This window comes from Maylandia zebra, linkage group LG8 (assembly GCF_041146795.1).
Source record: "Maylandia zebra isolate NMK-2024a linkage group LG8, Mzebra_GT3a, whole genome shotgun sequence".
In the NCBI taxonomy this organism is placed as follows: domain Eukaryota; kingdom Metazoa; phylum Chordata; class Actinopteri; order Cichliformes; family Cichlidae; genus Maylandia; species Maylandia zebra.
Genome location: NC_135174.1, coordinates 4,494,613 through 4,520,213, shown reverse-complemented (window position 1 = coordinate 4,520,213; position 25,601 = coordinate 4,494,613). Strand labels below are relative to the sequence as shown.

The 25,601-nt window shown below is 40.3% G+C and overlaps 2 protein-coding genes, 1 long non-coding RNA gene and 1 other non-coding gene across 4 annotated transcripts; 1 reads left to right on the top strand and 3 right to left on the bottom strand.

Moving 5' to 3' along the window:
* Window positions 1-154: 154 nt before the first annotated feature.
* On the bottom strand, window positions 155-12,671 carry wdr45b (WD repeat domain 45B). The gene is made up of 10 exons (XM_004569694.5): window positions 12,415-12,671; window positions 11,300-11,374; window positions 9,772-9,873; window positions 9,198-9,285; window positions 8,831-8,925; window positions 8,368-8,558; window positions 8,175-8,260; window positions 5,582-5,683; window positions 5,329-5,450; window positions 155-3,268 (listed from the first exon to the last, which is right to left on the bottom strand). The coding sequence occupies exons 1-10, from the start codon at window positions 12,479-12,481 to the stop codon at window positions 3,162-3,164; spliced, it is 1,035 nt and encodes a 344-aa protein (XP_004569751.1). The 5' UTR covers window positions 12,482-12,671; the 3' UTR covers window positions 155-3,161.
* Window positions 12,672-12,930: 259 nt separating this feature from the next.
* trnar-ccu (transfer RNA arginine (anticodon CCU)) lies at window positions 12,931-13,003 on the top strand. The gene has a single exon. It is a non-coding gene; the product is annotated as a tRNA-Arg (tRNA).
* Window positions 13,004-14,262: 1,259 nt separating this feature from the next.
* Window positions 14,263-16,604, bottom strand: LOC143419939 (uncharacterized). The gene is made up of 3 exons (XR_013099965.1): window positions 15,467-16,604; window positions 14,725-14,806; window positions 14,263-14,546 (listed from the first exon to the last, which is right to left on the bottom strand). It is a non-coding gene; the product is annotated as an uncharacterized LOC143419939 (long non-coding RNA).
* Window positions 16,605-18,170: 1,566 nt separating this feature from the next.
* On the bottom strand, window positions 18,171-25,556 carry LOC105941367 (uncharacterized). The gene is made up of 7 exons (XM_012924266.3): window positions 25,390-25,556; window positions 24,301-24,503; window positions 22,874-22,975; window positions 22,687-22,773; window positions 22,406-22,516; window positions 21,801-21,924; window positions 18,171-21,699 (listed from the first exon to the last, which is right to left on the bottom strand). The coding sequence occupies exons 1-7, from the start codon at window positions 25,415-25,417 to the stop codon at window positions 19,631-19,633; spliced, it is 2,724 nt and encodes a 907-aa protein (XP_012779720.3). The 5' UTR covers window positions 25,418-25,556; the 3' UTR covers window positions 18,171-19,630.
* Window positions 25,557-25,601: the final 45 nt, after the last annotated feature.

The window sequence follows — 25,601 nt, the reverse complement described above, 5'->3', positions numbered from 1 at the left end:
ATGCTGATCTTGTTACCAAATGTATCCTTAAAATATTAGTTAGCTGCAGGGCCAGTGCTGATGTGATTAAAAACAGCAGTAAGACAGTCAACAGTTACACAGATTCAGTGTGTTACATGTGGTTTCCACGTCACAGTAGGCATGAAACAGCACATTATTATAACTGAAAAATTTTAAAAATTTTATTCACAAATTTAAATGCAGGTTTTACAATCATTCTGCGTGTGTAAGAAGCAGGTTGGCTTTTCAGTTTGTGCAGCATCCCTCCTGTAGTCAGTACCCGCCAAGTCCCGTGTATATTCAGCGTTACACCTACAAAAGTACAATGCGACCCAAAAAGTGACACACGTGATGTAAATTTTGCAATGAATCAACAAAATGTTGTCAAGCAGCTGACAAATGGAGAGAGAGGGGGGAAAACAGCACCCATTAACAGCGTGGCTTATACAAGTTCAACCGAGTTGGATCCACACTGAGATGTCCCATTTATGAATGAATGAAAGAGGTCGGCTGCCGTCACGACTGCTCCGACCACTTTTTCTTTATCTTTGTTTTTTAAGTTAGTTTTCAGCGTTTCTAAATCGGCAAAATCATCACCATTGGGTACATTAGGTATGACAGTGACACTCTTGTTTCTATTGGTATACAATGTACTCACAATTCGAAGTTTTTAACTCCGGATCCGAGCTGGCCGAGTGAGATCTTACCCTTCATTCTAATTTGTGTTGTACAGTTATTTCATTTTTAACCTTAATTTATATTTTATTCCTTCCTAGTTAAATTTACCCTTTTTAATTTTTCATATTTATTTCCTATCTTATTCATAGCCTTTTCCTTTTTTGTTTTCTTTAGGTCACGAGCAGTTGTCCAAGCATTTCACTACATATCGTACTGTGTATGACTGTGTACGTGACAAATAAAATTTGAATTTGAATTTATGGCCCAACAAACAACACAGCACTTCACTTTGCATTAGCTGAATTAGCTTCAGAGTGAAGAGGTGAAGTTACTTTTACCAAAAATAACCTGGTGATCTTTAGGGACATTTCTGATTAATCATACTGGGCTGAATATTGAATACAAGTGCATTCTTAAAGCAAATTTTAAATGTTACAGTTGATCTCAGCTGCTGCTAGCAAACTTTTTTTTGTTATTTATTAAGGAAATATATTTGTTTGGCTATTAAGCTCCCTGTTGTGGCAGAAACATTCACTCAACATTCACTTTTAACATTTCAGCATTTTGGTAAATGTGGATTTTTTGCAAAGAGATTTGAATATTCTAGAGGTAAACAGAAAACTAAGGCTAGCAGCTAGTTAGCTTTTTCTTTTTTATATTATACACATGCAAAAATAAATTTTCTATTTGAACACTTAAAGTTGTTTCATGACCTCAATTACTGAACTAGAAGGTGTTTATTAGAAGGGCTGGTTAGTGACTTGTTTTACTTTTCAACAAAGCTGTGCTAATTATTTCCACTCTTTCTGCTTTACTTAGCTAAACTGCTACCAGCCAAAGCTTTTGATTCACCGTACAGACTTAAGAGTATTACTCTTTTCACTGAACTCCCACTTTGAAAAAAAAGAAAAGAAAAAGGACTTTGCTTTCACAAACTGAACAAATTAAATAAATAAATAAATAATCAAAATGTGGAGATAATGCTGAGTCACTTGAATGCCAAGGCTTCATTATCTATCGGGTAAATGGGATGCTAAGACTAGAAGCCAGTTACCTTAAATTAGCATAAGTTTAAACAGGAAAAACTCTGCTAGTTTCTATATAGAGAAATTACAGTCAACTAGTCTTCTGTCATCCTCTTTTTGAGTTTGTAACAAGAACTAAATGTATTTATTGTCAAAGTGCAAAATGTGGGCCAAACCAACTGAGAAAGTATCAATTTTGCTGGAACTTTTGTTTTTACCTTTAGTGCTCGGGAAACTCTTTTAAACTCTTTTAATAACAACCAATAATTTTCCTTCTTTCCATTTGTGAAAAATTAGTGCCATTAAAAAAATGTCATGTCGTTTGCTACAATCAGTCAACAAAGCTGACATGTCAATATGTTCCTATGGCAACAAAACTACTACTACTAACCAAAGTGGTGTAAGTAACAGTGACAAAATGTGTTATTTTTACCCTTTTGTTTAAACAAACTGAAAAGCACTGATTGACAGACTTAGACACCTTCATCCAGACCTTATGCTAAGCTAAAGCTAACCAGCTGTGTTCTGTAGCTTCACATTTACCATACAGACATGTATCACTCTTCACTCAACAAGAAGGTAGATAACTATTTACAAATATGCCAAATTCTTTAAGCTGTGTTGATCAGGCAAATATAAAAAAAATCTGCAAAACAAAACAAAAAATAATAATTAAGGAAATTATGTATTGCACAATGTCAAGGACGAGTGATTTCTTTTGCTACTATTCTGTACAGTTTGTGAGTAGAAGTTCTGTCTGGCAGGTTGTGTATATACAATGTCTACAAGAAAATTTAGTAATACTAAGGTGGCATTCTGTTTGGGGCTGTAGATGTTTCTGCAGATAATTAAGACCAAAGTGAAGAAAAACAGTCATCTTCATTCTGATCCTGCTTTTAAACGCTTAGTATGGTACACTAGTATACACAAATACTTGATATATATGAGACAACAATATGTGCACACATACAGATTCTCTCCAGTTTCAGAGGCACTCCCTATTGTTAGGTCAGGTGGTGTTAGTTGACAAAAATCTCTAAATTCTCATTCTAACTATCAGAATCATCTGTGTGATTAAAAATATCCATCCTTTGTAAATTCCTCGGAAGACGTCTTAAAAAGCGGCAAGTTGTCCTTTCAAAAAATAACTTTGTCTTTTATATTCCCCTTGTGTTTTGTTTAGGAGGAAATCGTCCGTGTCCCTCAGTGCAGGTCGATGAAATCTGAATCACTGTTCATACCTCCAGCCAACCACCTTTCCATAGAGGCCCCCTCCCACCCCAAAAAATTCCTTTTTTCTTTTTCCTTGTTCTCCCGTCATTTAATGCTCTTTTTACAGAGTCTGTCAAGATAGCGAGAAGTGAAACAAAAAACTTCTCTAACTGCCTTGAAAATAAAAAGACTGTAGAGAAAAACAAAACAGGTTGTTTAATAGGAAGTCTGAAGAGAGGTCAAAGGTCATATTTTCTCATCGGTCATCTCCAGGAACTGGGCATACACATCTCTGGAACACTCTCCTTTTTGGTTGAACAGAAACTTGTAGTAGCTGCCATCAGCACAAATAGCTATAAATTGAGGAGAAGGAGAAAAAAATTAAAAATGAGTGTTTGTACCAATACCACACACAGAATTCACCACATGGTACTACATCAGATTAGGAAGTTATAAAAATTACAAAATATTGCTTTTTCATGATTGACAGACTATTCAATTCAATTTTATTTATATAGCGCCAAATCACAACAAAAGTCAGACATGACCAAACACTGCTCCTCAGTGAATCAGGCACTAGCTAGTTTCCAGGAAGAGAAGGTGAATAGCTGATGGGTACCAAATTCACAAAGGCCTATTTACTTGACTCTACTTGGCTTTTAGGGTTTTCCATTAGGTGGTAGCACCTTACCAGGTACCTAGTAGTGATGTCACTGAATGAGTCATGAGAGTGCCTCCATCACAAGAATCAAACCTGCCACTTTTAAACCTGGCAATGAAGAAAATAGTCTGCCTTGCCATAACGACTCAAGGTGGTGTTCAATTGTAATTGAAAGCTACAAACAAGCAGAACAGAGTTGAGTGGGTTCTAGTGGAAAAGAGGCAAAAATAGGCAAAACTAAAATGTGTAAAATGACAGCATCTATAACTTATGTTATGTAAAGACTCTACAATAATACAGAGGAAGCAGAGAAAACCCCAACGATCATATGACCCCCTATTAGCGAGCGCTTTGCCAACAGTGGGAAGGAAAAACTCCCTTTAAACAGGAAGAAACCTCCAGAAAAACCAGGCTCATGGAGGTGCGGCCATCTACCATGACCAGCTTGGGGTGAAGGAAGGAAGACGGGACAAAGACACACCATGGAAGAGAGCCAGAGAAGCAGCAGTACAACTAAAACTCAGTGACTGATTGTGCGCTTTGTGCCCATACAAGTCAATCTCACAAGAGTGAGAAAAGACCAATAAATTCAAACGTTTGTTGTGATCTAATGAGCTCTCTCAAACGCAACATCAGGTTTAGGCAATTAGGACACAACATGAAATAAAATCATAGCAAACTGTCCAAGACACCCATTTTTGTTCATCTTATTCCTCACACACAGAGTCTTGAACGATCAGCCCCACCAATCATATAGCACAGATTTCATCGTATATTAGTAAATAAACCCAGTATAGCACTTCACTTTTAGACTGCAGGCTGACATATGGGTCCTAGAATTTCCAAAAGTAGAACTGAGGCAGAGTCTTCAGCTGTTCTTGTGGAACCATGATCTTCAGGGCACCCTGAATATCCATTATGATGCTATGGGCTTTGTTTTGACAGTTGAAGATAAAAGAACCAAACACTTAAAGCAAGTTTTTCATCCATGGATTAAGCCATGAAACAACATGTGTGTAATCAAGCTGTTTTTTAATGAGAGCAGCACTTGAGCCTTAGCTGAAACGCTTAGAGCTGAAGTCATTTGTGGAACTACAATCTATGAGGAAATGTTAACGTGTCTGGAGCTGAGTGTGAGGAGGAAAAGAGAGAAGTCCAGAACATAAACTAAAATGTTTTTAAAAGAAAGATATAGAGAGACAATAAGCTAGCTACAATAAAAATACATTTTAAGACGATATTTTGTTATAGCCATCCAGAGTTGCTGTGTAAAACAGACTAAAATCAGTGCCATCCCTCCCCATTCTGCTGGTCAGATGATATTAAACTAGAGCTTTGTGGCCACAGAGACGCTGCTTATGTTTGGAGAAACAAGGAAGAGGCATCTAACCTATGGAGCACTGCCCCACAGAGTGAAACACGGTGGAGGTATTGGGGATGCTTCAGTGCATCTGGAACTGGGAATCTAACAAGGTAGAAGGAATCATGAAGAAAAAAGGATATGTGAAGATTTTGAAAGAAAACCTGAAGCAGTCAGGAGCAAAACTGAATATTCTTGTTTCTGTGTGCAAAGTAGAAAAATGCAAACATCCAGATCAAACTAGGGTGTTTGGAAAAGCTGTTAGAAAGCATTCACTCTGTTTAACAGGTTGGGGTAATAATTCTGTCCTCGTCTGCAACTGTCAAACACTGTTACATGATCAGACGATGAGTTGGACATTACAGAAAATATCACATGTGTCTGGAACCTACCTATGACGGCATTGGGCTCTGTTCCAAAGGCACACACACAGGGAGAGCCTGAGGGGACCTGGAACTTGGAGAAGCTCCACTTAGAGCTGAAATATTTAGGCAGGAAGCTGGCTGAGGCCAAGCTGCAGAGACAAAGATAAACAGGGTGTTTTAGGCTTTATGTTTATAACACTGCATCGGATTTAATTACTACGCAACAGATTCTTCTCATCATCCAAGTTCAGAAAAAAGAAACACTTAAGCAAAGACCAACCTTGACTGTTTGTTCCTTTTTGGGTCCTCTGCAGCAAATATGTGCACTGTGCCATGGTCACTGGACACACAGATGAGGGACGCGTCCTGATTAAAATTAATGCTGAAAAGACAGTAGACCAAGAAAATAACACACTTTCAGTGACTCAGATACACAGAGGGACAAAGTAAAACCTGCAAACTGGTTGCTCTATTAATGAGTGTGCGACACAGTAAGTACATTCCATTAAAGCTTTGCTAGACAGGCACTGAAAGATATAGTTAAAGCTTTCAAAACAGTACAGCCCATACCCTGATTTCTTCCTAAGACCAAATTATATGGGAATCCCTCCTGTAGACTCATCACCAGCAGGAGGGACCATACTGCCCATTCTGCATATTGTCAGGTGCCCTGTTCAGTCCAATCCCTGGCTATAGAGGCTGGGCTAGGACAAGGAACCTCACCTTTTGGTGGGAAAGGAACTTGAGGCAGTGTGTCAGGGTGAAAGGCACTGGCTAGATAATATTCAGTGTTCAACTCAAGCTAGGACCCTAGAACCAGTCTCTTGAACAGGAGCTGCGTTCCAGTCTGGAGCTGAATTCATTAAAAGGCAACAGGCAGTGATGGGTACCTCGGCTCGGCTCAATTGACACCCCTTCTCAACGAGAAGTCTGGGCTCGGGTGAGGCTGACTGCTGAAGATATCTACCTATTCGGAACCATGATAACAGGGTTCTGGCGGATCGGAGCTGGCTTGGCCCTGGCTTATCGAAGAATTAAGGAAGCGGAACCGGCTGTTCAAACCCCACAAGGCTGCCCGCTGGGATTGAAATGATGGGAAGAGGCGTGAGTTTCTCAAAATGGGCTCATTGAGTGCAGCACGGAGAAGATCTTGGAGAACGCACGGCTGCCGTGAATACTCAGAACAAGACCTCTGAGTGAAAAACTGGATTACATCTGGAGGGTCTAGCTCGAATAACACCTTTGAGCGCAAATTCGATCACATCTTGGGGAAGTGCACTGCGGTCGTGAGTTCTCAGAACCTGCTCTTTGAGCAAAAAGAACGACAACATCACGGAACGCAAGTTTGGATAACATCATAGAAAGCTCGCGGCTCTCCAACGGGAGATTGAGAGACCAGTGTTGGACTGTTAGAACAGCTTTGAAATTCATATGAGTTGTTCGCACTAAAGTAAAAACCATCATCACTTCATGCGGAGACCCTCTCGGCGCCAGCGGCGGTCTCAAGGCTGGAGCTGAACAACAACACTCTGATAACGACTGTGTTGAGTCTGTTCCTTCCCATTCCATGCAAGGCCACCTGGGTTGGCTGGAAGACTGTTTACTTAGCCTAGCAGGGCGAAGGACACTGTCTCAGCTGAACTCTGGACACGCACACATACATATACACTGATATGCACACACTCATCCCCCCTCCCTTTCCAAACGCCTTCGACGCTTATTCCCTTCCGATGCTGACGGTGGATCAAGGAGACCAGCGCACAGGCTGCAGGCCCGGATGTACTGTCTAATTCGGCTGTCTCTAACCCTTTACCCACCCCTGTTGCTTGTCATGTGTTTCTTTGGTGTATTAAGAGTTTTTTTCATGTGCTATGTGCAGAGGTGTCTTTTTTTCTGTTCTCAAACTGATCTCCCTGTTGGAGCTCAGTCTGGGGGGAGTTATTTTTTTCTCCTTATCTTTCCTCATGTGGTGCATTTTCCATTGTTATACCTCTCTGACCTGTCTTCCCCATGTGATGTTTGTGTAATGTATGTATGGTCAGAAGGGTAAGTCGGCGCTGGCAAAGGTCGGCAGCCTTAACCCAATTTCCTTCGGGGTCAACCTTCAGGATCAATAAAGTTTTATTGAATTGAATTGAATAACTGTACAGTTACAATGAAGGCTTGGTCCACATTGTTAAGTCCAAGCTGGACTTATTCCCAGCGGGTGGCTGGACCTCGACAAGAGCTGCCTTTTTTCTCTGATTCTTTTCATAATTTTTATGGACAGAATTTCTAGCATAGCCAGGTTGCAGACAACTTTAGTGGGCTCAGTATCACATCTCTACATTTTACAGATGACATGGTTCTCTAAGCCTCGAGCTAACCTCCAGCTAGCACTACGGCGGTTCACAGGAGAGTGTAAAGCGACAGGAAGGAAAATTAACACTTCCAAATCTGAGGTTATGGTTCTCAGCCAAAAAAGGGTGGAGTGCCCTGTCTGGGCCAAGGACAAGCGGCTGCCTGTGGAGGACTTAAGTATCTTAAGTATCTTGGCGCCTTGTTCACGAGTGAGGGAAGTGGGAGATTGAAAGACAGATTGTAGTGGTCCGCTGTGATAAACAAAAAGCTGAGCATAAAATCAAAGTTGTCGATTTATTGGTTAGTCTATGTTCCTACACACAGAATGAGACTGTTGATACAAGCAGCAAATATTAGCTTTCTCTGAAGGGTGGCTGGTCTTTGACTTAAAGATAGGGTAAGACGTTCAGCCATTCAACAGGAACTCAGAGTAGAGCAACTAGCCCTCCACATTGACAGAGCTAGCTTGCTAACTTATTATTTAATCATTTTGACATGTTTCTCATGCTGTTAGCATTGTGCTAAGCACTTACCAGTAAATGTTAGCTGCCTGTGAGCCTCGTCTTAGCTCCTGTATGAGCTGACCTGCAGATGTGTCAAAAATTCTAATGAGTGTCCCCTGTGGAAATATAACACAGAACACAGGTTAGTAAGAAATACAGCAAAATACACAACTGAAGGAGTGTCCCTTTACTACTACTTTACTTAATTTTCTAAAGTCCGTACTTTCTCTGATGCAGTAGCTATTCTTGTGCCCTGAAGGTTGAGCGCTATGCAGCACAGTGCCCCCTCATGGGCAGGGATGTCAACTGGAGGCTTCTCTGTGTTGGCAAGGTCCACAATCTGTACGTGGCCTGAATGCGTCCCAGGAAAGGCCAACAGAGAGTTGTTGCTGTTCGGACACAGCACACACAGACCTGAGGAGGACAAGGAGAGAAAGCGAGCAAGTGTTGAAAATGTCACACACCTGAAGAACAGTACTTCCACAAAAAAAAAAAAAAAAAGATTTGTTGCTCTTAAACAAAAGGAACATTTTTAGCCACTGAGCTCAGTTTTTTTTTCACTTATTCTTTTGACCAGAGCAGTAGAACATTTGGGACTACAGTTTTGGTGATTAATACGTTTCCAAAGAATCAGCATGGTTTAATAGCTTGAGCAAGTCACAGTTTTATTCAAAGGGTAAACTGACCTTTGGGATTGTAGCAGGTCTCAAACACATGTAGCTGATGTGGGTTGTGGGTAAAGGTGAACACTTTGATCATTGAGTCAAGGACCACCACAATCCTAAGAACCAGGGACAACCGACACACAAGCAAAAATGTAAACTATTAAGTAATGCCAAAAAAAAGGAAAAACAAAATTTAAGAGTTCATTTTTTGGATTTAAATCTTTATCAGCCTGTCTCACTGATGTTAAGATCCTTTATTTTATTCATTTACTCTTTTTTTAAAATGGAGTGTGAATAAAAACAACCACGCTATCAGCAAACAAAAAGATCAGAATACAAAAAAGAGAAACAAAATCATTAGAAACTGCTGCAATAATAACTGAGCTACCTGTCACGTCGAAGTTTCACTGCTTTTACTTCTGTTGAAAACTCAATCTCAATGACAGTCTTCTTCTTCAGGTCATCCCAGATCATCACTGGAGAACAAAAAAGCCGTCACATATATAAAACATACTGCATGTTCTACAGGAAGTGGCATTTTAGTGTTGCAACATATACAGCATTTAACAGACCTTAGTCATACTGTGCAAAATGTGAAAGTATGGTGGAAAAGTAAAACAAAGGGTTATCTGCCTTGGACCTGGAGATATCCCACCAAACTGATGTGTTTTGCTTCTTTTCCATTGTAATTTCTCAAAACATTACTTTAAGTACTAACAGCAACATCCCACTGAAATCCATAGTTAACACCCTTTGGAACAAAAGCTGCAGAGTGGACAGGTGAATGTATGCATTTATAATCTGTGGCTTTTAGTACAAATAGCAAACAGGTGAGATTCTCACTGTGTATGACAGAAAAAAAAAGAATCTTTCTTAATATCTAAAAGTGATCATTTGTCAGATTACAGGACTGATTTAAATCCAGTATTGACAGTAAAGCAAACAAAGCTGACAAAACATACCTTTGTTAGTTGGGTACTTGGGTTTCTTGCCTCCTCCCACTAGTGCTAAATAATTACACCTGAACAGCATCTCGACGTGGCCAACCCCACCCTCGAGGAATTCTGAAAATGACATTAATGGGCAGTAATGTAAAATACTGTAAAATACAGTAAGTGACAGTAGTAGGTAAAAAGAAAAAAACAAACAAAAAACTGCACTGCTTGCAGTCTCTTAACTGTGGGTTAGCTCAGAGAAAGGAGAGACTGCAGACCTAAAGCAGTTAAATTTGAGTTTAAAGAAGTGCAGGTCATGTGCTTGGTCACATGCTGTCTTAGCCATGTGCTGGGTGAAATGTCCTCCATGTTTCAGGACTTGCAATGCAGTTACAACACTGACTTCCTGTGAGCAGCATCCGCCAAGTTCTAACAATTATTTTGCCTTTGTTTTAAATCACTGAACTCTACACTGTATGGTATTCATCATTTACATTCGTATATAGTATATTATTTTATTCTATTCTGTACAGCTGTGTACTGTATTTATTCTTATTGTATTCTAATTTTTGCGTCATAACTTTTGCACTGTCCACTTCCTGCTGTGACAAAACAAATTTCCCACGTGTGGGACTAATAAAGGTTATCTTATCTTATCTTATTTTATTGAGCTATATATTGTTTGGCTTTTTTGTGTTGTTTTTACTGCTGTAACACAGGAAATTACCAACTTCTGTGATAAAGCATATCTTATGATTTATTATGTACTAAGAAAATTATTTAAATCAAGTAAAAATATATCATCACTCAATGTGCCTTCTCATGCAGACAGCTGTATGTAAAGATCTCTGGGTTTCCCCACACATGGACTTTAGTAGGGTGTGTTACCCAGCTATAAAGAAGGCTCCCCAAGAGTACTCTGATACTGGACAATGCCCTCACTCTTATTTTAGGGTCACTTGCTGCTAGACAGCCAGTTCCTGTCCTTCCTATCCAGGCTTTTCAGGGTGCTTTTTTGGTGGTCCTCATTTTCACTCAACTGTCTTGAGTCTTGCAATCAGATAGACTCCAACTCCACAGTCTTTGACTGCAGCCGACAATCCACTTTCACAAGGAATGTCCATCAAGAACTGCAAAAACTGAAGGGGGGCTACTGTCACCAGCTGCAGCCCATGATGGTAGAGGATTTTACTGGAAAGGCAGCACTTATACTCATATATAAGTATGATACTTTTTAATATTTCTAACAAAGTATGGGTGCTTATCCATTCACGTGAACAGACAAGTATGCCCATTGTTAGTGTTAGTCCATTTTTATTATATTTGTCCTCTTCAAATTAAACTAAATCAAGGAATTCTTGTGGAATTTCTTTTCAAAGACTGTTTTCCTGTCACTGACTTCTTTTTAAAATGGTTTAATATTTCCACACTGCTTCTTCTAATCCATTATCTAGTATGTGAGCAAACCAGTGACTGTAGAAAATAGTATTTACAAAGTCTGAGGCGTAAAATCCCTACCAACAAAAAATATGACCAATCTTTGCAGTCATGTTACCTTGTTTCTCCTTCTCTTTGAGAGGATCCGTGTTGTACACACGAAATCCATTCTCCATACCGCAGGCAAAGCATCCTGTAGAGAGACACCGAGGTCAAACAGCAGAAATCACAAGATGAACACAAGATTAATCCACTGTTGTTGCCATACAATGTGGTTCTCGTAAATGACTTTACAATATCAGGTCATCTCAAGATTTACAGTAATGAGAACGCACTACATGAGGACACTGGGAAGAATGAGATGCATAGACAAGTGCAGCCCTTATATAGAAAGTGTTTGGATCTCTTCTGGAATTCATATGAAACTGCCGCATCATATGTTGACAACGACGACAGTGACGTTTAGTGCCATGGCCCCATAGTGTAGTAACAATAAGTTAACTTCAATCTTCACAAATGTGGCTGACGAGTAACTTTAACAAAAGGTTATGATAGAATCACACTCCAACTTTACGGCCTGTGTAAACGTTGGTGGGTGGGGAGCTAGGAAAATGTCGATTTAACGTAAACTACAAATGAACAACATGTTATCTGTATTTTAGAAAATGGACAGTCATAACGAAAAACTGATCACCGGGAAAGCTAACATAAAATTATGCAATTAAGGTGCATTAATGTCGGTTTAACGTTCATTTACCGAAGGGAGCTGTTAGCATTGCTTAGCTAACACTTGCTGACACCCGTTGTGGTCACAGTAATGACTAGTGCGATAAAAACTTAGCTTATATTAGCATTTGTGCTAAGTTTAAATACAAATCAGTTAGTTAATTTCCTCGTTATAGAATTCGACCATTTTTTATCATGTCTGTACCAATTTTTCTAGTTTCTAATTAAGACTCGATAACTGGTTAGCTGAAAACAAAAACGCTAACTATTTTTCGGATAGGTTAGCCTAAGCTAGTATTAACGTTGAGCGCTTAAAGTTAATGTTTCAAGAAGAGAGAGCACGTAGCCATATTTTCACAATGGACTACAATATGTGAACGTGAAAAACTGCAGTTGTTATTTTAGGTTTTATATTTGAAGACGCTGGCTTAGTAGTGATAGATTAGCATCAACGATGCTCCCAAATCACGTTTGGGAGGACAAACCCCCCACCACGACGCTTCATACCATGATCCTGGTTAAATCCAGCATAGAGGAGTCCATTCCCGTGCGGATTTGAAGGCAGTAAATTCATTATTGTGACAGAACAACCGAATGCCAAACAGCGGTAACAAGTTAATCCAACAGCTGCTGTCTGAGAAGCTAACTGGCTACCATTCCTCCTGACTGTGCTGAATAGGGAGGAGGAAAACAAACGAGGCTGGTTCCTTCTCAGGAAGCGCTGTCACCAGTCGGGAGATCAAAGAGGGTTTGCACCATCCGCTAGCGCATTCAAGAGACGAGAGCAAATGCTGAAATAATTGCAAAAACTTCGTTTTTACTAAATGTTGCTTTCCGACTTAACTAATAAGCACGTTTTTAAGATCCAAGGGAAAGTCCATCAATATGTAATCCCATCCCATTCTATTGCCCTACAGTTATACGTAATATATACCAAGCACCACGGTTTAATCTGTATTTATCGTCACGATAGTGCATTAAAATATTGTATTAGAAATCATATAACAACCTACCGCCGATATAGCCCCAGTGGCCTAATGGATAAGGCACTGGCCTCCTAAGCCAGGGATTGTGGGTTCGAGTCCCATCTGGGGTGATGTATTTTAAAATGAATTTAGTAAGACTTGGTAGAAAACTTGAAATTTAGACCAACACAACTGCTGGTTTATGATCAGCGGAATCCTGGAGGGTCGCTCATCTTTATTTAATAGGGAACTGTAGCATTACATAGCCTAATGTGGCAGTTCTCGAAGTGAAACATGAATATATAAATACAGCAAAAATAAAACGTCATCAGTGTTCAGTTATGTTCACACCAAACGCCGATAGTACGTGAACAAAAACGCGCCAGACGCCCTAAATGACAGCATTTGCTCCAGGAGCTGCAGCTGCAGAGCGCCTGTCCATCTGCACGGTATGGCAGTCCTTTATTGATACTTGTGCTAATAAATGCTAAACTATTGTTTATACACTGCTAACATGGATGTGGTATGCTATCAGTGAATGCCATCGGAGTTTACTGATAGCAAACTGTGGTATGGAGACGACTGTTTATAATATTTCTAGTGATACTAGACTCATCAAGTCCCGATTTAATTCGATGTATGCTGTTATCAGTGTTTGCAATGATAGCATGGCTGTGGTGTCATATCAGTGTATGCTCTCGGTGTTTCCTGATATCAAACTGTGGTATGGAGACGACTGTTTATAATATTTCTAGTGATACTAGACTCATAAAGTCCCGATTTAATTCGATTTATGCTGTTATCAGTGTTTGCAATGATAGCATGGCTGTGGTGTCATATCAGTGTATGCTCTCGGTGTTTCCTGATATCAAACTGTGGTATGAGGACCATTGTGGGTTAATCTTTGTAGTGATACTCACTCCTTTTTGTTTATTTAGACCTGGTTTAATTCTGGTATAGTTGAAAATTTGTATATAATCCCCGCAGCTCTCAGACTCTATAACAGGGGTCACCAGCCTTTCTTAAAACTGAGAGCTAGATAAAATTGTGAACAGTTTGGTTCACTTTTAGCTATGTGGTTCTATCCAGCATATTGTATCATGATAAGCTGTCTTATCACGGGTTAATTTTTCAAAAATATTAACAATGATTTAAGCAAGGAAAGGTCTACATGTCAACATACAACTCTTTATTTCTATTAATGTCTTACTTCATTCCTACCTGATTGACATTGTTTTATTGTAACAACCAACGATTTATACAGGAAAATAATGTCTATTAACAAGGTTGCCCAAACTTTTTGCATCCCACTGTATTAGTATATTTTGTCATTAGTATAATATGAAATAAATTCTACATGTGTCAAGTCGTGTGCCAACATTTGCTGTGTAGTAGAACTGAGACATCAGTCATTATAAAAATTTATTTGAAATAATATTAAAATTCTCAAACAGAAAATCATTAAACATAAATATATAAAATATAAGTATTTACAGAGAGACAGGAATAAAAAGGACCAGCTGATCTCCAGAGCAGGAACAAGGCTGAGGAGGAAATGCTCCATTGGAGACTGGTGTGGACTCTTCAGGGACACCAGGATGGCCAGCTCCACCACCGATGGACCGTCCTGGGACCCGTCCCTCATCCGCCTCAGAGCTGTCCTCCTCTGTGGGCCTGTAAAACAGCACAAAACACAAAGAAATGAGAAGGCTGCTACTAGATTTTCATTTTCAACATTGAAAAAAAAACCAAAAAAAAAACAGGATCTAATCAGATTGGTTGTAGATATTTAGTAAAGGTGATCACAGGCAATCCCACAGAGTAAAGAGCTATCAGTGCTTGCTGTACATACCTGTGGGTGCAGCAGCAGGAGCTCAGGGACTGGGGAGCCAGGAGAAGCAACAGGGGATGCTCTGCTGCAGAATCAGTTGGTTCTATCAATACAGTATTAAATGTTAACAGGTTGAATACAATAATCATAGAGAAAGTATATACAGTGGTCCCTCCTTTATTGCAGCAGGGGTTCTCAGAATAACTAGCCCCTGGCCACGCACTTTATACACTTTTTTCCACACACGAACATTAGTCACAGTTCTCACAAGTTGATTCTCAAAGTGCAAACCTTTGTAGATTGCAAAACGTAAAAGTATTATTATGCCGCATTTTGTCTTCATCTGCCCACCACTTTCGTGCGCCTTTTTCCCTCGCGGTGCAGGTGTCTATTTCCGAATGAAGGTCATAGTTATGGGTGTTTTTGTGCTGTTTTTTCTATTGGACGTGATGGTTATCAAAACCAAACATGATAAATTTGGCAAGCGCAGGAGACACGACATGGAGGAGATTTGTCAATCAGGCTGCAGAATGCAATGCTGTACTGTGCAAAAAAAAATCAGCGAAAAAGCGAAGCAGTGACGGGTGAACAGCGGGACCACTGTGTGCTGTTTATTAATAAACAAAATATATTCCTATATGACAACATGCATAAGAGCAGAACAGCATTTGTACATCAGTGGGAAAATAGCGGTGGCTTGCTAGCTTTTGTGCGGCTTCCCCGGCTCAGTGAAAAATTTCTAAAGACAAATGAATGAACTTACCAGGTTGCCCGATCTCTTCACATATCTTCCTCCAAGCTCGTCCTTTATATTCCTGTCTCGGTACAGAAAGCAGCTGGTGTCATACAGCTCCGGGTGGTTGATTAGCCTTTCCTCCATACTGAATGAAGTATGAAGGGCTTTGGCTGGATCTGCACCTTTGACCTAGGTCAGAGCCACATCACCAGGCTCCTGATGGGTTGTCGCGGCGCGAATTGACGCTGGAGTTCAGATTTTTCCAACTCGAGCGGTAGACGCGATACCCGCGTATGCACAAAATGCAACACAAAAACTGAGGCGCGTGGTTTTATTCGCGAGTCAAACGCGCCAGACGCACTGCTGTGACGCGCGTTTCAAGCGTTTTTGCGTTTTCGCGACGCAAATCTGCTTTTACATTGACTTTACATGTAAACCTGATGCTCTGGTCGTGTCTATCGAGTTACCGTAGCCAGCTTAGTTTTCTTCACAACTCCCGTGGAAGCCATGTGTGGAATATGATTCTCTTTTATCTTGTTTATTAGATTAGGGTCACTTATACTCACCTTTGAAATATCTAGATATACCACCTTCTTTTAGTTTGGCATTTTTGATGATTTATCACTGCACTGACTTCTAGGTAACATAAGATAAAAAAATATAAAAAAATACCAAAGAGCAATTATTCCAGTGCAGTGGTCCCATATGGACATAGAAATCTTAAAATTTTAATTTTATTATTTTTGCCAGCAATCCTTTACATTCTCTAAAATGTTCTAAATGCTTAAAACCAAGTTAGTTTAGTAATCCTGAATTTGCTAATAGCTATTTTATTCTGCCATTTCCAAATTCTGTTAAATAATTGTAATTATTTAGGTTTTCTAATTTCATAAATGCAACAAACATGGTAAAGTTGATAGCTAGCTAGTCACATATTAAAATGTTTTATTTACAAATAGTAGTAATGCTAATTTATGACTGTTATCATAAGACATTCGTCTTTGGCTCTCAGCAAAGGCTGTCGCACTTTTTCTCCTCTCCTCCTCTCCTTTAGCTTCCCTGCTTAGCCTTTTATGTCCTTGTCTGGTCTCGTGGTTTTTTTTGTATTACTTTTCCCTGGAACACTCTCTCACAGTCTGTTCTCTAAAACCTAACAGAGGAATTATGGATTTGGATTTGATCAACTGGTCTCTGAATGCAATTGACACCCCTTCTCAACGAGAAGTCTGGGCTCGGGTGAGCCTGACTGCTGAAGATATCTACCTGTTCGGAACCATGATAACAGGGTTCTGGCGGATCGGAGCTGGCTTGGCCCTGGCTTATCGAAGAATTAAGGAAGCGGAACCGGCTGTTCAAACCCCATGTCCATGCAAGGACACCTGGGTTGGCTGGAAGACTGTTTACTTAGCCTGTCGGGGCGAAAGACACTGTCTCAGCTGAACTCTGGACACACACACACATACATATACACTGATATGCACACACTGATCCCCCCTCCCTTTCCAAACGCCTTCGATGCTTGTGCCCTACCGGGGAAGATGGCAGTCAACTGGACCAGCGCAGACATGCTGCAGGACCGGATGCGCTGTCTACACCGGCTCTCTTACCCTTTACCCGCCCCTGTTGCTTGTCTTGTGTTTCTATGGTGTATTGATAGTCATGTGCTTTTTGTGCTGAGGTGTTTTTTCTGTTATCAAACTGTTCTCCCAGTAGGAGCTCAGTCTGAGTGGAGTCTTTTTTTCTCCTCCTCTTACCTCATGTTATGCATTTTCGTTTTTTTCCTATCAGCCTACCTTTCTGACATGTCTCCCCAATGTGATGTTTGTGTAAACTTGGTCAGAAGGTTCCTTTGTAAGTGCGCATGCGCCATAAGCGTGCTGCCTGCTGTAACCCTAATTTCCTTCGGGATTAATAAAGTATTCTGATTCTGATTATTTCTGATTGTGTCAGCATTTTTCAAATTAGCTGGCAACTAACCATTAAAGGCTACTCTCCTACGAGTGCTGCAGCAAAATCCTTTTTGAAGAAAGACCACACAGGAGATTCATGGATGTTGTAAAGGAGGACATCAAGAGAGCTGCTGTGACCTGTTCTTAGCATCCTCTGGACACGTCACGATGAAGGCTTCCTAAACAGAGCAGCTGAAAGCAGACATATGCCTGATGCAGCTTTTAATTTTTTAGGTCATCTAAAATTTTAAAACCTTTAGATTATGATACAAAAACCTTATTTCACTTATCTATCTTTGGTTGACTGTTGGTTGTCTAAGTTTATCTCAAACTGTGCTTATAAAACTTTTGTGGTTTACAATGCAGTCACTTGTAAAATTCATAACATTCTAATAAAAACTCTCCTACGTTTACGAGAAACCACCGATCCATCACAATCCACCGTGTTATTGCTATACAACAAAGATGAACAAGTCACCAGCATTACGGACTGACTGGCCAGATAGCTGCACTGGTGTTTTTAACCACATGGACCGGTTGTTTGCTGGATTTGGGGCAAAACAACTTACAATTTGCATTTTATACATCAGAAATGAACTAACTGAAAAGATGCAGCAGACAGTGAAGTTAATGTAACATTGTTAAGACTCTGAAGTTGGGTGTTCCTGACTGGGATTCACCTGCATCTTTGGCCATCTAGTAATACGATGGGGGGAAAACCCCATCGTATTACTAGATGATATGATATTGAAATTACTTGTGTTAAATAACTGACACTTGGAATCAAAGGTTCAATTTATTACAGAAAAACATAATCAAAGGTCCCATGAAACCCACTTTCAGTGGAAACATTTTTATAATCATGGAGGTGTAAAATCAAAGCTGTGAAAATGTAACTACTGCTATTTGTCTAGCAATCTCACAACCTCTTAGCTTTACAAGCTATAAGAATTTTTTCCAGTAGCCAGTTTATTTCAAAGTTAGTGAAAGGACAGAATGTTGCCTACATTGTAAATGTAGGTTGATGTAGATGCTCTGATGTTCACTGCATGATTTTCACAGCAGTCATTGTAGCCTAGTCTTCTAGCATTAGGTCGTCTGATGTACTAAACCATAGGCTGTCAGCACAGTTCCAGGTTGGTGATCCAAACAGGAATATCAACATGGACTAACCCAACAAAGAGACCCATTTCAATTTTAATGAAGACTACTTGTTTGACAGCCCCTACTGACAAAGAACTGAAAAAAATTTGTGCTCTCAGTCAAAAGCCACAAGACTGCTGACAAACAGTAATTTTTCCTCAAAGAATGCAAACTCCTGATCTATATCGCAGCCGCCAGAGGTTATTTTGTGTGACTTTTGTGTTTGTTTTAATATGTTAAACAGCTGTAAACGAAAAGCTGTGTTGTGTGATGTGATGTTGTGTGATGTGATGTTGTGTGAGGGTTGTGTGACAAGTAAGCCTCCAAATAACCTAGTAACCTAACCCTGTGTGATACCTAAACACTCACTGGCTTACTTTTATATTCTGTTCGCATGTCACCACTACAAAATGAGGAGGGGGGAAAAAAAAAAAAAAAAAAAAAAAAATCACATTAGCATGGTGAGTCGCTAATCCGAATATCAGTTTGGTTTGAACAAACACAGGTCACAGCTATGTGGGGGAAAACAGCGATAGCAGAATATTAGAAAATGTGAGAAAAGAAAGAAAGAGTTAACAAATAAACAGTGATTGGGTGTGGGTGTCTGTGTTTCCTTCCCCTGAAACGTGCATAGGCAACTGCATTTCTAATTCATCTTAAAGCTGCACTTGCTAAAGCAGAGCTCAAAACCAGGAATAAAGAGGCAACAAAAGAAATATAATATGGGACCTTTAAGGGTCATCCCATTTATACATACAAATCTTATGTAGAACAACAAATGTCTCTGTAAAAAATACAAGTTACATTTTCATAATGCATTTTCATAATGCACAACGCAATTACACACATTCTAGCAATCCAAAGCTGTGCCAGTCATAGGAAGAACAATAAGGCTGATAGTTTACAGAAAATGTCCTTCAACTGGAAAACTTAGTCCATCTCTTCGTCAGCATCAACAAAGGTGTCCTTTCAGTGATAGGTCAAATCATCAGCTCTTCACTCTTTGCAAAGTTCTGGTCTACACCTAACACCAACATCCTTCAACATGGGCTGGTTATGCTAAAAATCCTTTTGGAAATATGTATTATGTCACAATGATCTATGCATGAACAAGTCTCCTGTGTCGTTTTAAGCCATGCAGGCTTGAAAACCCCTTATTGCACACTGCACAAACATATGGCCGTTCTCCAGTGTGGGTTCGCATGTGTAAAGTAAGAAAGCAAGATTGAACAAAGCCCTTTTCACAGATGTTGCACTTAAATGGCCTTTCTCCAGTGTGGTATCTCCTGTGTATCTTTAATTCTGCTGCAGATCTAAATGACTTGTCGCAGTCGTCGCACTTGAAAGGCCTTTCGCCCGTGTGTATCAAAGTGTGCCTCACCAACGCGTCCTTGCCAAAGAAGCCCTTCCCACAGTGCTCACACGGGAAGCGCAGCCCCTTGTGATGAAAATTGTCGTGCTTCAGGAGGCACCTTCTTGAAGTGAACGTCTTCCCGCACTGAGGGCAGGTAAAGATCGGCGTAGGTTTTTCAGTCACGGGTTCGCCAGAGTGATGCACACGCTCCACATGTCTCGTCAGCGTGATGCCATGCCGGAATTTCTTGCCGCACTCCCAGCACAGGAATGGGTATGCCTTAGTGTGTTTTTTCTGGTGCTCCACAAGGTCAGAGTATGAACGGAATCTTTTACTACAATGGGAGCACTGAAATGGTTGGTAACCCGTGTGCTTCCACTCGTGTCTAATGAAACGCTTCAAACTGGCAAATGTAGTCTGACAGTGGGAGCAGGTAAATGGCTCGGTGGGGTTGTGGACGTCGATGTAGTGCTTATGAAGGGCCTTGAACACTGGGAAGTTCTCCTCACAGCGGTTACACTGAAAAGGTGTGTGGGATTCTTTGTGCATGGCCAATGCTTCTGAGTCACGTACCAGTTTCATACACACCTCACAGTAGAGCGGGTTGTGAGTCTGTTTGTGGGAATCCAAAGTTGATTTGTATCTGAACGCCTTGTCGCATTCATCACACCTGAAACAATGCTTAACATCATCAGGCTTCTCAGGATCAACCTGCTGCTCATTGTAGCAAATGTTTCTTAAATGGAACCTAAATGTTTGTTTGCACTTGAACTCGACACTGCAGTGAGGACAGTAGAATGGACCCTCTAACACACTCTTCTGTTCTTCAGGGCTCTTCTGCCCTGGTTCTTTGGAAGCCCTCTCTGCAGGGGGAGAGTAATCAGGATCCTGGGTGGTATTGTCAACTGGCTGCTCTTCATTTGTGTCGTCGCAAGGAACCCCGCTTGATGACTGTTCGCCTTCGTCTGCTGGGGTGTCTTGCTCCTTGGCTTTCCTAACAGCCTTTGCCTTTGTCATGCTTGCACATCTGTGCTGCTGCAAGGAACGTAAGCTCTTGTAAAGCTTCTTGCATGAAGGACATGTAATGGGCAGCTCCTCGGAGTGCTGACTCATGTGTCGCTGCAAGAACTTGGCATGACTCACCACCTTGCTGCAGACTTTACAGGTTCTCTCATCCAAGTCGTTGCTTTTGGCTGGACCTTGGGGCCCGGCAAACTTTTTGGGTCCACTGCTGGTCGTACTGGAGCCCGGTGTCTTCCCAGATTTCCTCCACTGTGATAAGTACCGTTTCATCTTGAGCCCTCTGTTCTTACGCACTGATCTTTCTAACAGTGCGTCACTTTCTGGTGTTTCTTTTTTGCCCGCCACTGCACTTTCCGGTTCAAAGTCTTCATCTACAGGACGTTTCTTTTTTCTCCCACGTCTGTTTGGCTTCTTCTCCACACCATCCAGCACAGTCACCTGGCCATCCTCGCCGATGATCAGTGTTCCTGATTGGTTGTCATTGCGGTCCTCTGCCATTTCGCTTTCGCTGGCCTCAGTGCCTTCCACAGTATCCATAACTACCACTGCATCAATTTCTGGTTTTACCTCACCAGTGAGGCCAAACCACTCAGGTTGCACACACTCCTCAGAGTTCCCAGTTCCCTCCACATACACCTCTTTGTTCTCAGATTCCACTTCCATCTCTGTGCAGACAGTATACACGAGACTGCTCTCTGCATCCGTTTCAGTTTGCTCATTGACAATCACAACTCTTTCCACAGGAGGGAGACACAGGGCAGACAAAATGCCACTGTCAACGATGAAAGACTCTGAAAGGAACAAGAATCATGAATGAATAAAACAGATTCTGGGGAAAAAAACAAAACAACATGTTGAGAACTGATCCCATGTTTTAAAATATTCAACTCACCAATGTCCTCTAATTGGGTGAGATCTTTTTGATTGTCAAGCAAGACTTTGAGCTCCTGAGGCTGAGAGAAAGCCCCAATGCATTCATTCAGAACAGATGAGGTGTCGTTGAGCAGAGAGGCAATCTGATGAAACAAAGGCTTAAGTAAAATAACAATCATAAGAGTCAAAAGCTCTGCAGTTTCTAAACTTTTGACACAATTCTTATTTTTTTGTTCATATTCTTGTTTTGCTCTGTAGACCTACTATAAGCTGGAGGGTCAGTCTAACATAACCCTGGAACAGAACTGTTTGTAAAGTCACTTCTCTAAGCTCCCTGAGGCTGCATAGCAAGAGAAGGAAAAGTACCATCACCAGCAGCCATGACAGACAGTGAAGATGGACTTTGTCTGTGTGATGATAGACCTATTATAACAAATAAATTAAAGTAAAATGAAGTATTTTTGCAAATGAGTTGAATTGTATGTGTACAGCCTTTCACTACTCAGAGCTGCAAACTGAATGCAAGAGATCACAAAAAAGGTAACAAAAACAACTAACAATGCTAAAAAAAACTAATACTACAAGGAGAAATGCTCTTTGCTCAATATTAGACATTACATTTACCTGTTGGAGAGTTTTGGTTGGAAGAAGCTTTTCCAGTCTTGACAGAAACAACCACATCAATGTCTGGATTGCTTTGTCATATGTGGGACCAAAGTCTCCAGGGAAAACATCCTACAACACAATTCAGTTTTATTTATATAGAGCCAAATTACAAAAACCATTTGCTCAAAGCAACAAATACAAACGTACAATTTTATTTTATTTTTTCCTCAAAAGGGATCATATTAACAAGGACCTGCCACCAATCAATCACATTGTCTCCGTATTCAGTTTTAACTCACAATGAAGAAATTTCTTCTCTCTTCGGGATCTCTCAGCAGATTTTGGACTAGGCCCATGAAATGAGAGTCTGACACCGGTTCAGCATTCTACAAGTAAAGAATTTAAAACAGAAGAGGTCATCGTGGAACTTCAGATTTTAACGAGGAATACTAAACGTCACAGACACAAAAAAAGGTTTTCACCCACCTCCACGCTCCACAGTGATCTGAGCTTCTGCATCCGGTCGAGATGTGGTTGAATAACCTGCAGGTCCGCAGTGTCATCAGAACGACACAGCTCCAGGATCAACTGCAATCACCATTAATAAGCGAACAGTTAAGAGAAAAGATGCATTCCATTCACTCTGTGTTCTATAATGAATCTCAGGAAATGCTTCATGTTTAACATTCAACTTCTTCTTTTATTTAGAATAGAATAGAATAGAATTCAACTTTATTGTCATTGCACATGCACAGGTACAGGGCAACGAAATGCAGTTTGCATCCATCCAGAAGTGCTTAGTGATATAGATATATTACAATATATATTAGCAATAATATAGATATGTAAGTATATTACAGAAATGGGTCTATTATGTTATAATGTACACGGTATGAAGTATGTTGTGAATATTCTATAACTATAAGTATGTACAGGCTGTAGTGAGTACAGGATATGGACAGGATATGGACAGGATATAAATATGAAAAACTATACAGAATATGAAATAAATAACTTTACATGCATGCATGCATGCATGTATATGTGCATGTATATGTGTGTGTATATATATATATATATATATATATATATATATATATATATATATATATATATATATATATATATATATTGTTATTTACTAACTAATCTTGAAATTACTGTTCAGTACAGAAATGAAGCCAAACAATCATGTTTTACAGTCCCGTGGTCTCAGCCTCAGATACTCAACTAATCAAAGTGATGTCATGACAAAAATGAATGACCAACAAAACATTGTTTCTCCTTCATTTATGTCACACAATGCTGTATGTAACGTTTCTTGCGGTTAGTATCATGGTTGCTAGGCAACCTGAACAGCACGACGAAGGCTAGACCGTCCCATTTCACAAGCCTCTCACTTCCGCACTTCTCGTACTTACAGTACGCACCGTACGTAGTGCACGTACTTCAAGCGTGCGGTCTCTTAATTGGGACACAGCCATACTCTCAGTGAGTGAGTCAAAACAAAGACTGTGACAGCTTTAAGATAACGACAAAGGCAGCTGCAGGCAACCATTAATCTCTCTAAAGGATAACTATCATTCTTTCTCAACTTAGTGGGTTCCGCCTTTTGAGGTTTGGATTAAACAAACTAAGAAGAAGAATTGTTTATAGTAACTGCTGCAATTAAAATTAAAACCCAATTTATCATTCAGCCCTACTGCATACATCAAAGGCTTTTTTCTGTTTAAAAGCCACAATTGTTGATCAGATGAGTCTTCAGCTTCAAACAACACACTAACCCACCTACTGTCACCCAAGGAGTATGTAATTAAAATGTATGTTAAGCTGCTAAACAAACAAGTGACAAAATACATGTATTAGTAACATGCTGGAGCGCCATGCGGAGCACCTAGATTCTGCCAACTCACTCGTGCTCTGAGTCCCAAGACGAGTTCAGCGCGCTGCCTCGTAGAGAGAAGCTGAGGAACAATTTCTGTGACCATAAACACAAACTCCTCAAGCAGCCCATAGTCTGACACAACCTTCTGCTCCACAGTCTGCCAGATGGCTGCAGAAACCAGCCGAATTGGTGAGACCAGGAGCCGCAGAGCAGAGAGGGGAAGAGAGGGGCCTGCAAGGAAAAAGGCATTTTTAAAAAAAAGTGCTTGAAAGGCAATACGCAGTGAGAGTGAAGACAGGCCAACAACACAGACTTTCCCATTTAAGTTGTCAATGGAGTGATGACCACAAACTAAATTCCCTTTATTTAGTCACCGTCTTTATATTGGTTCCAAAAGAGAAAGGAGATTCATGCATAGTATACCAAATCAAAATTTTGTGAAGTTTTTCACACAAAAAAATCCCATCACGAACTTACCAGCAGGATTAAAATAAAATGTTTTATTTTGGCTCGAATGGCCATTATTACCGATAACAAAACTAAGGTCTCACGTAACATTAAAGCGGAGTTATTCTTCACAGAAAAACACAAACAAAAACAAAAACAAAAGCAACAACAAAACGCTTAAATGCCGAGCTCCGGATAAAGCGGATGTGCCTGCTACTTTCATTTCCGTAATCTACTATTGAGCCACTGTTACATATCAATTTGAATGTTTAACAGTATAACTGCTTGCATACGTTGCTAATATGTTTGCATATCCCCTTCCCCTCCCACCCAAAACCCCCAAAGCAAATACATGAATCAGATTTACTCAAAACAGGCGGATTCACTTCAACGAGTGAATTGCTGTCAATGACTTTTCCTAGCCTAGCCTAGCATTATCTAAGCACTATGGATAACTAATACTCACAAACGCTGAGTTAAAGAATTAAGTCCAGCAACGTGTTTCCAGGCTAGTAAAAAGTAGAAGCAGTTTGTATTTTTTTAGACACAACTCTTTAGTAAAATAATAATATAATAATAACGACCGCTACGGCTTTAGCAATGCTATTCCCGCGCGCGGGCTAGATTGCGGCCTAGCCAAACAAAATTGTATACAAGCATTTAAACTCACCAGGTAACTCGGAGACACCTCCGTCCATGCTGCGAGCTGTCTGCAGTTACATTACAGTCAGAGAACATGTAATACTGTGACCGAAGTCAAAGTAACGGTTTTAAATGGGTTGGAAGCCAGAAAGCGAAGTCACACAACTGATCTTTGTGCGTCAACTGTTGCCTTTCGTTCCATCTACAATAACTGTCCGACAACGGGAAATAGTCCTGTTA

Bases quoted from the DNA above. Each gene is read 5' to 3' on its own strand.
- LOC105941367 (XM_012924266.3), bottom strand. From the start codon at position 25,417: ATGGACGGAGGTGTCTCCGAGTTACCTG. The intron at 22,774-22,873 runs GTGGGTGAAAAC...CTTTACTTGTAG, and splicing joins GATCACTGTGGAGCGTGGAG to AATGCTGAACCGGTGTCAGA. The intron at 21,925-22,405 runs GTAAATGTAATG...TTGTTTCATCAG, and splicing joins CAACCAAAACTCTCCAACAG to ATTGCCTCTCTGCTCAACGA.
- wdr45b (XM_004569694.5), bottom strand. From the start codon at position 12,481: ATGAATTTACTGCCTTCAAATCCGCACGGGAATGGACTCCTCTATGCT. The intron at 8,926-9,197 runs GTAGCTCAGTTA...CCTGGTTCTTAG, and splicing joins GTGAAACTTCGACGTGACAG to GATTGTGGTGGTCCTTGACT. The intron at 5,451-5,581 runs GTTGGTCTTTGC...TTGTCTCTGCAG, and splicing joins AAAAGGAACAAACAGTCAAG to CTTGGCCTCAGCCAGCTTCC.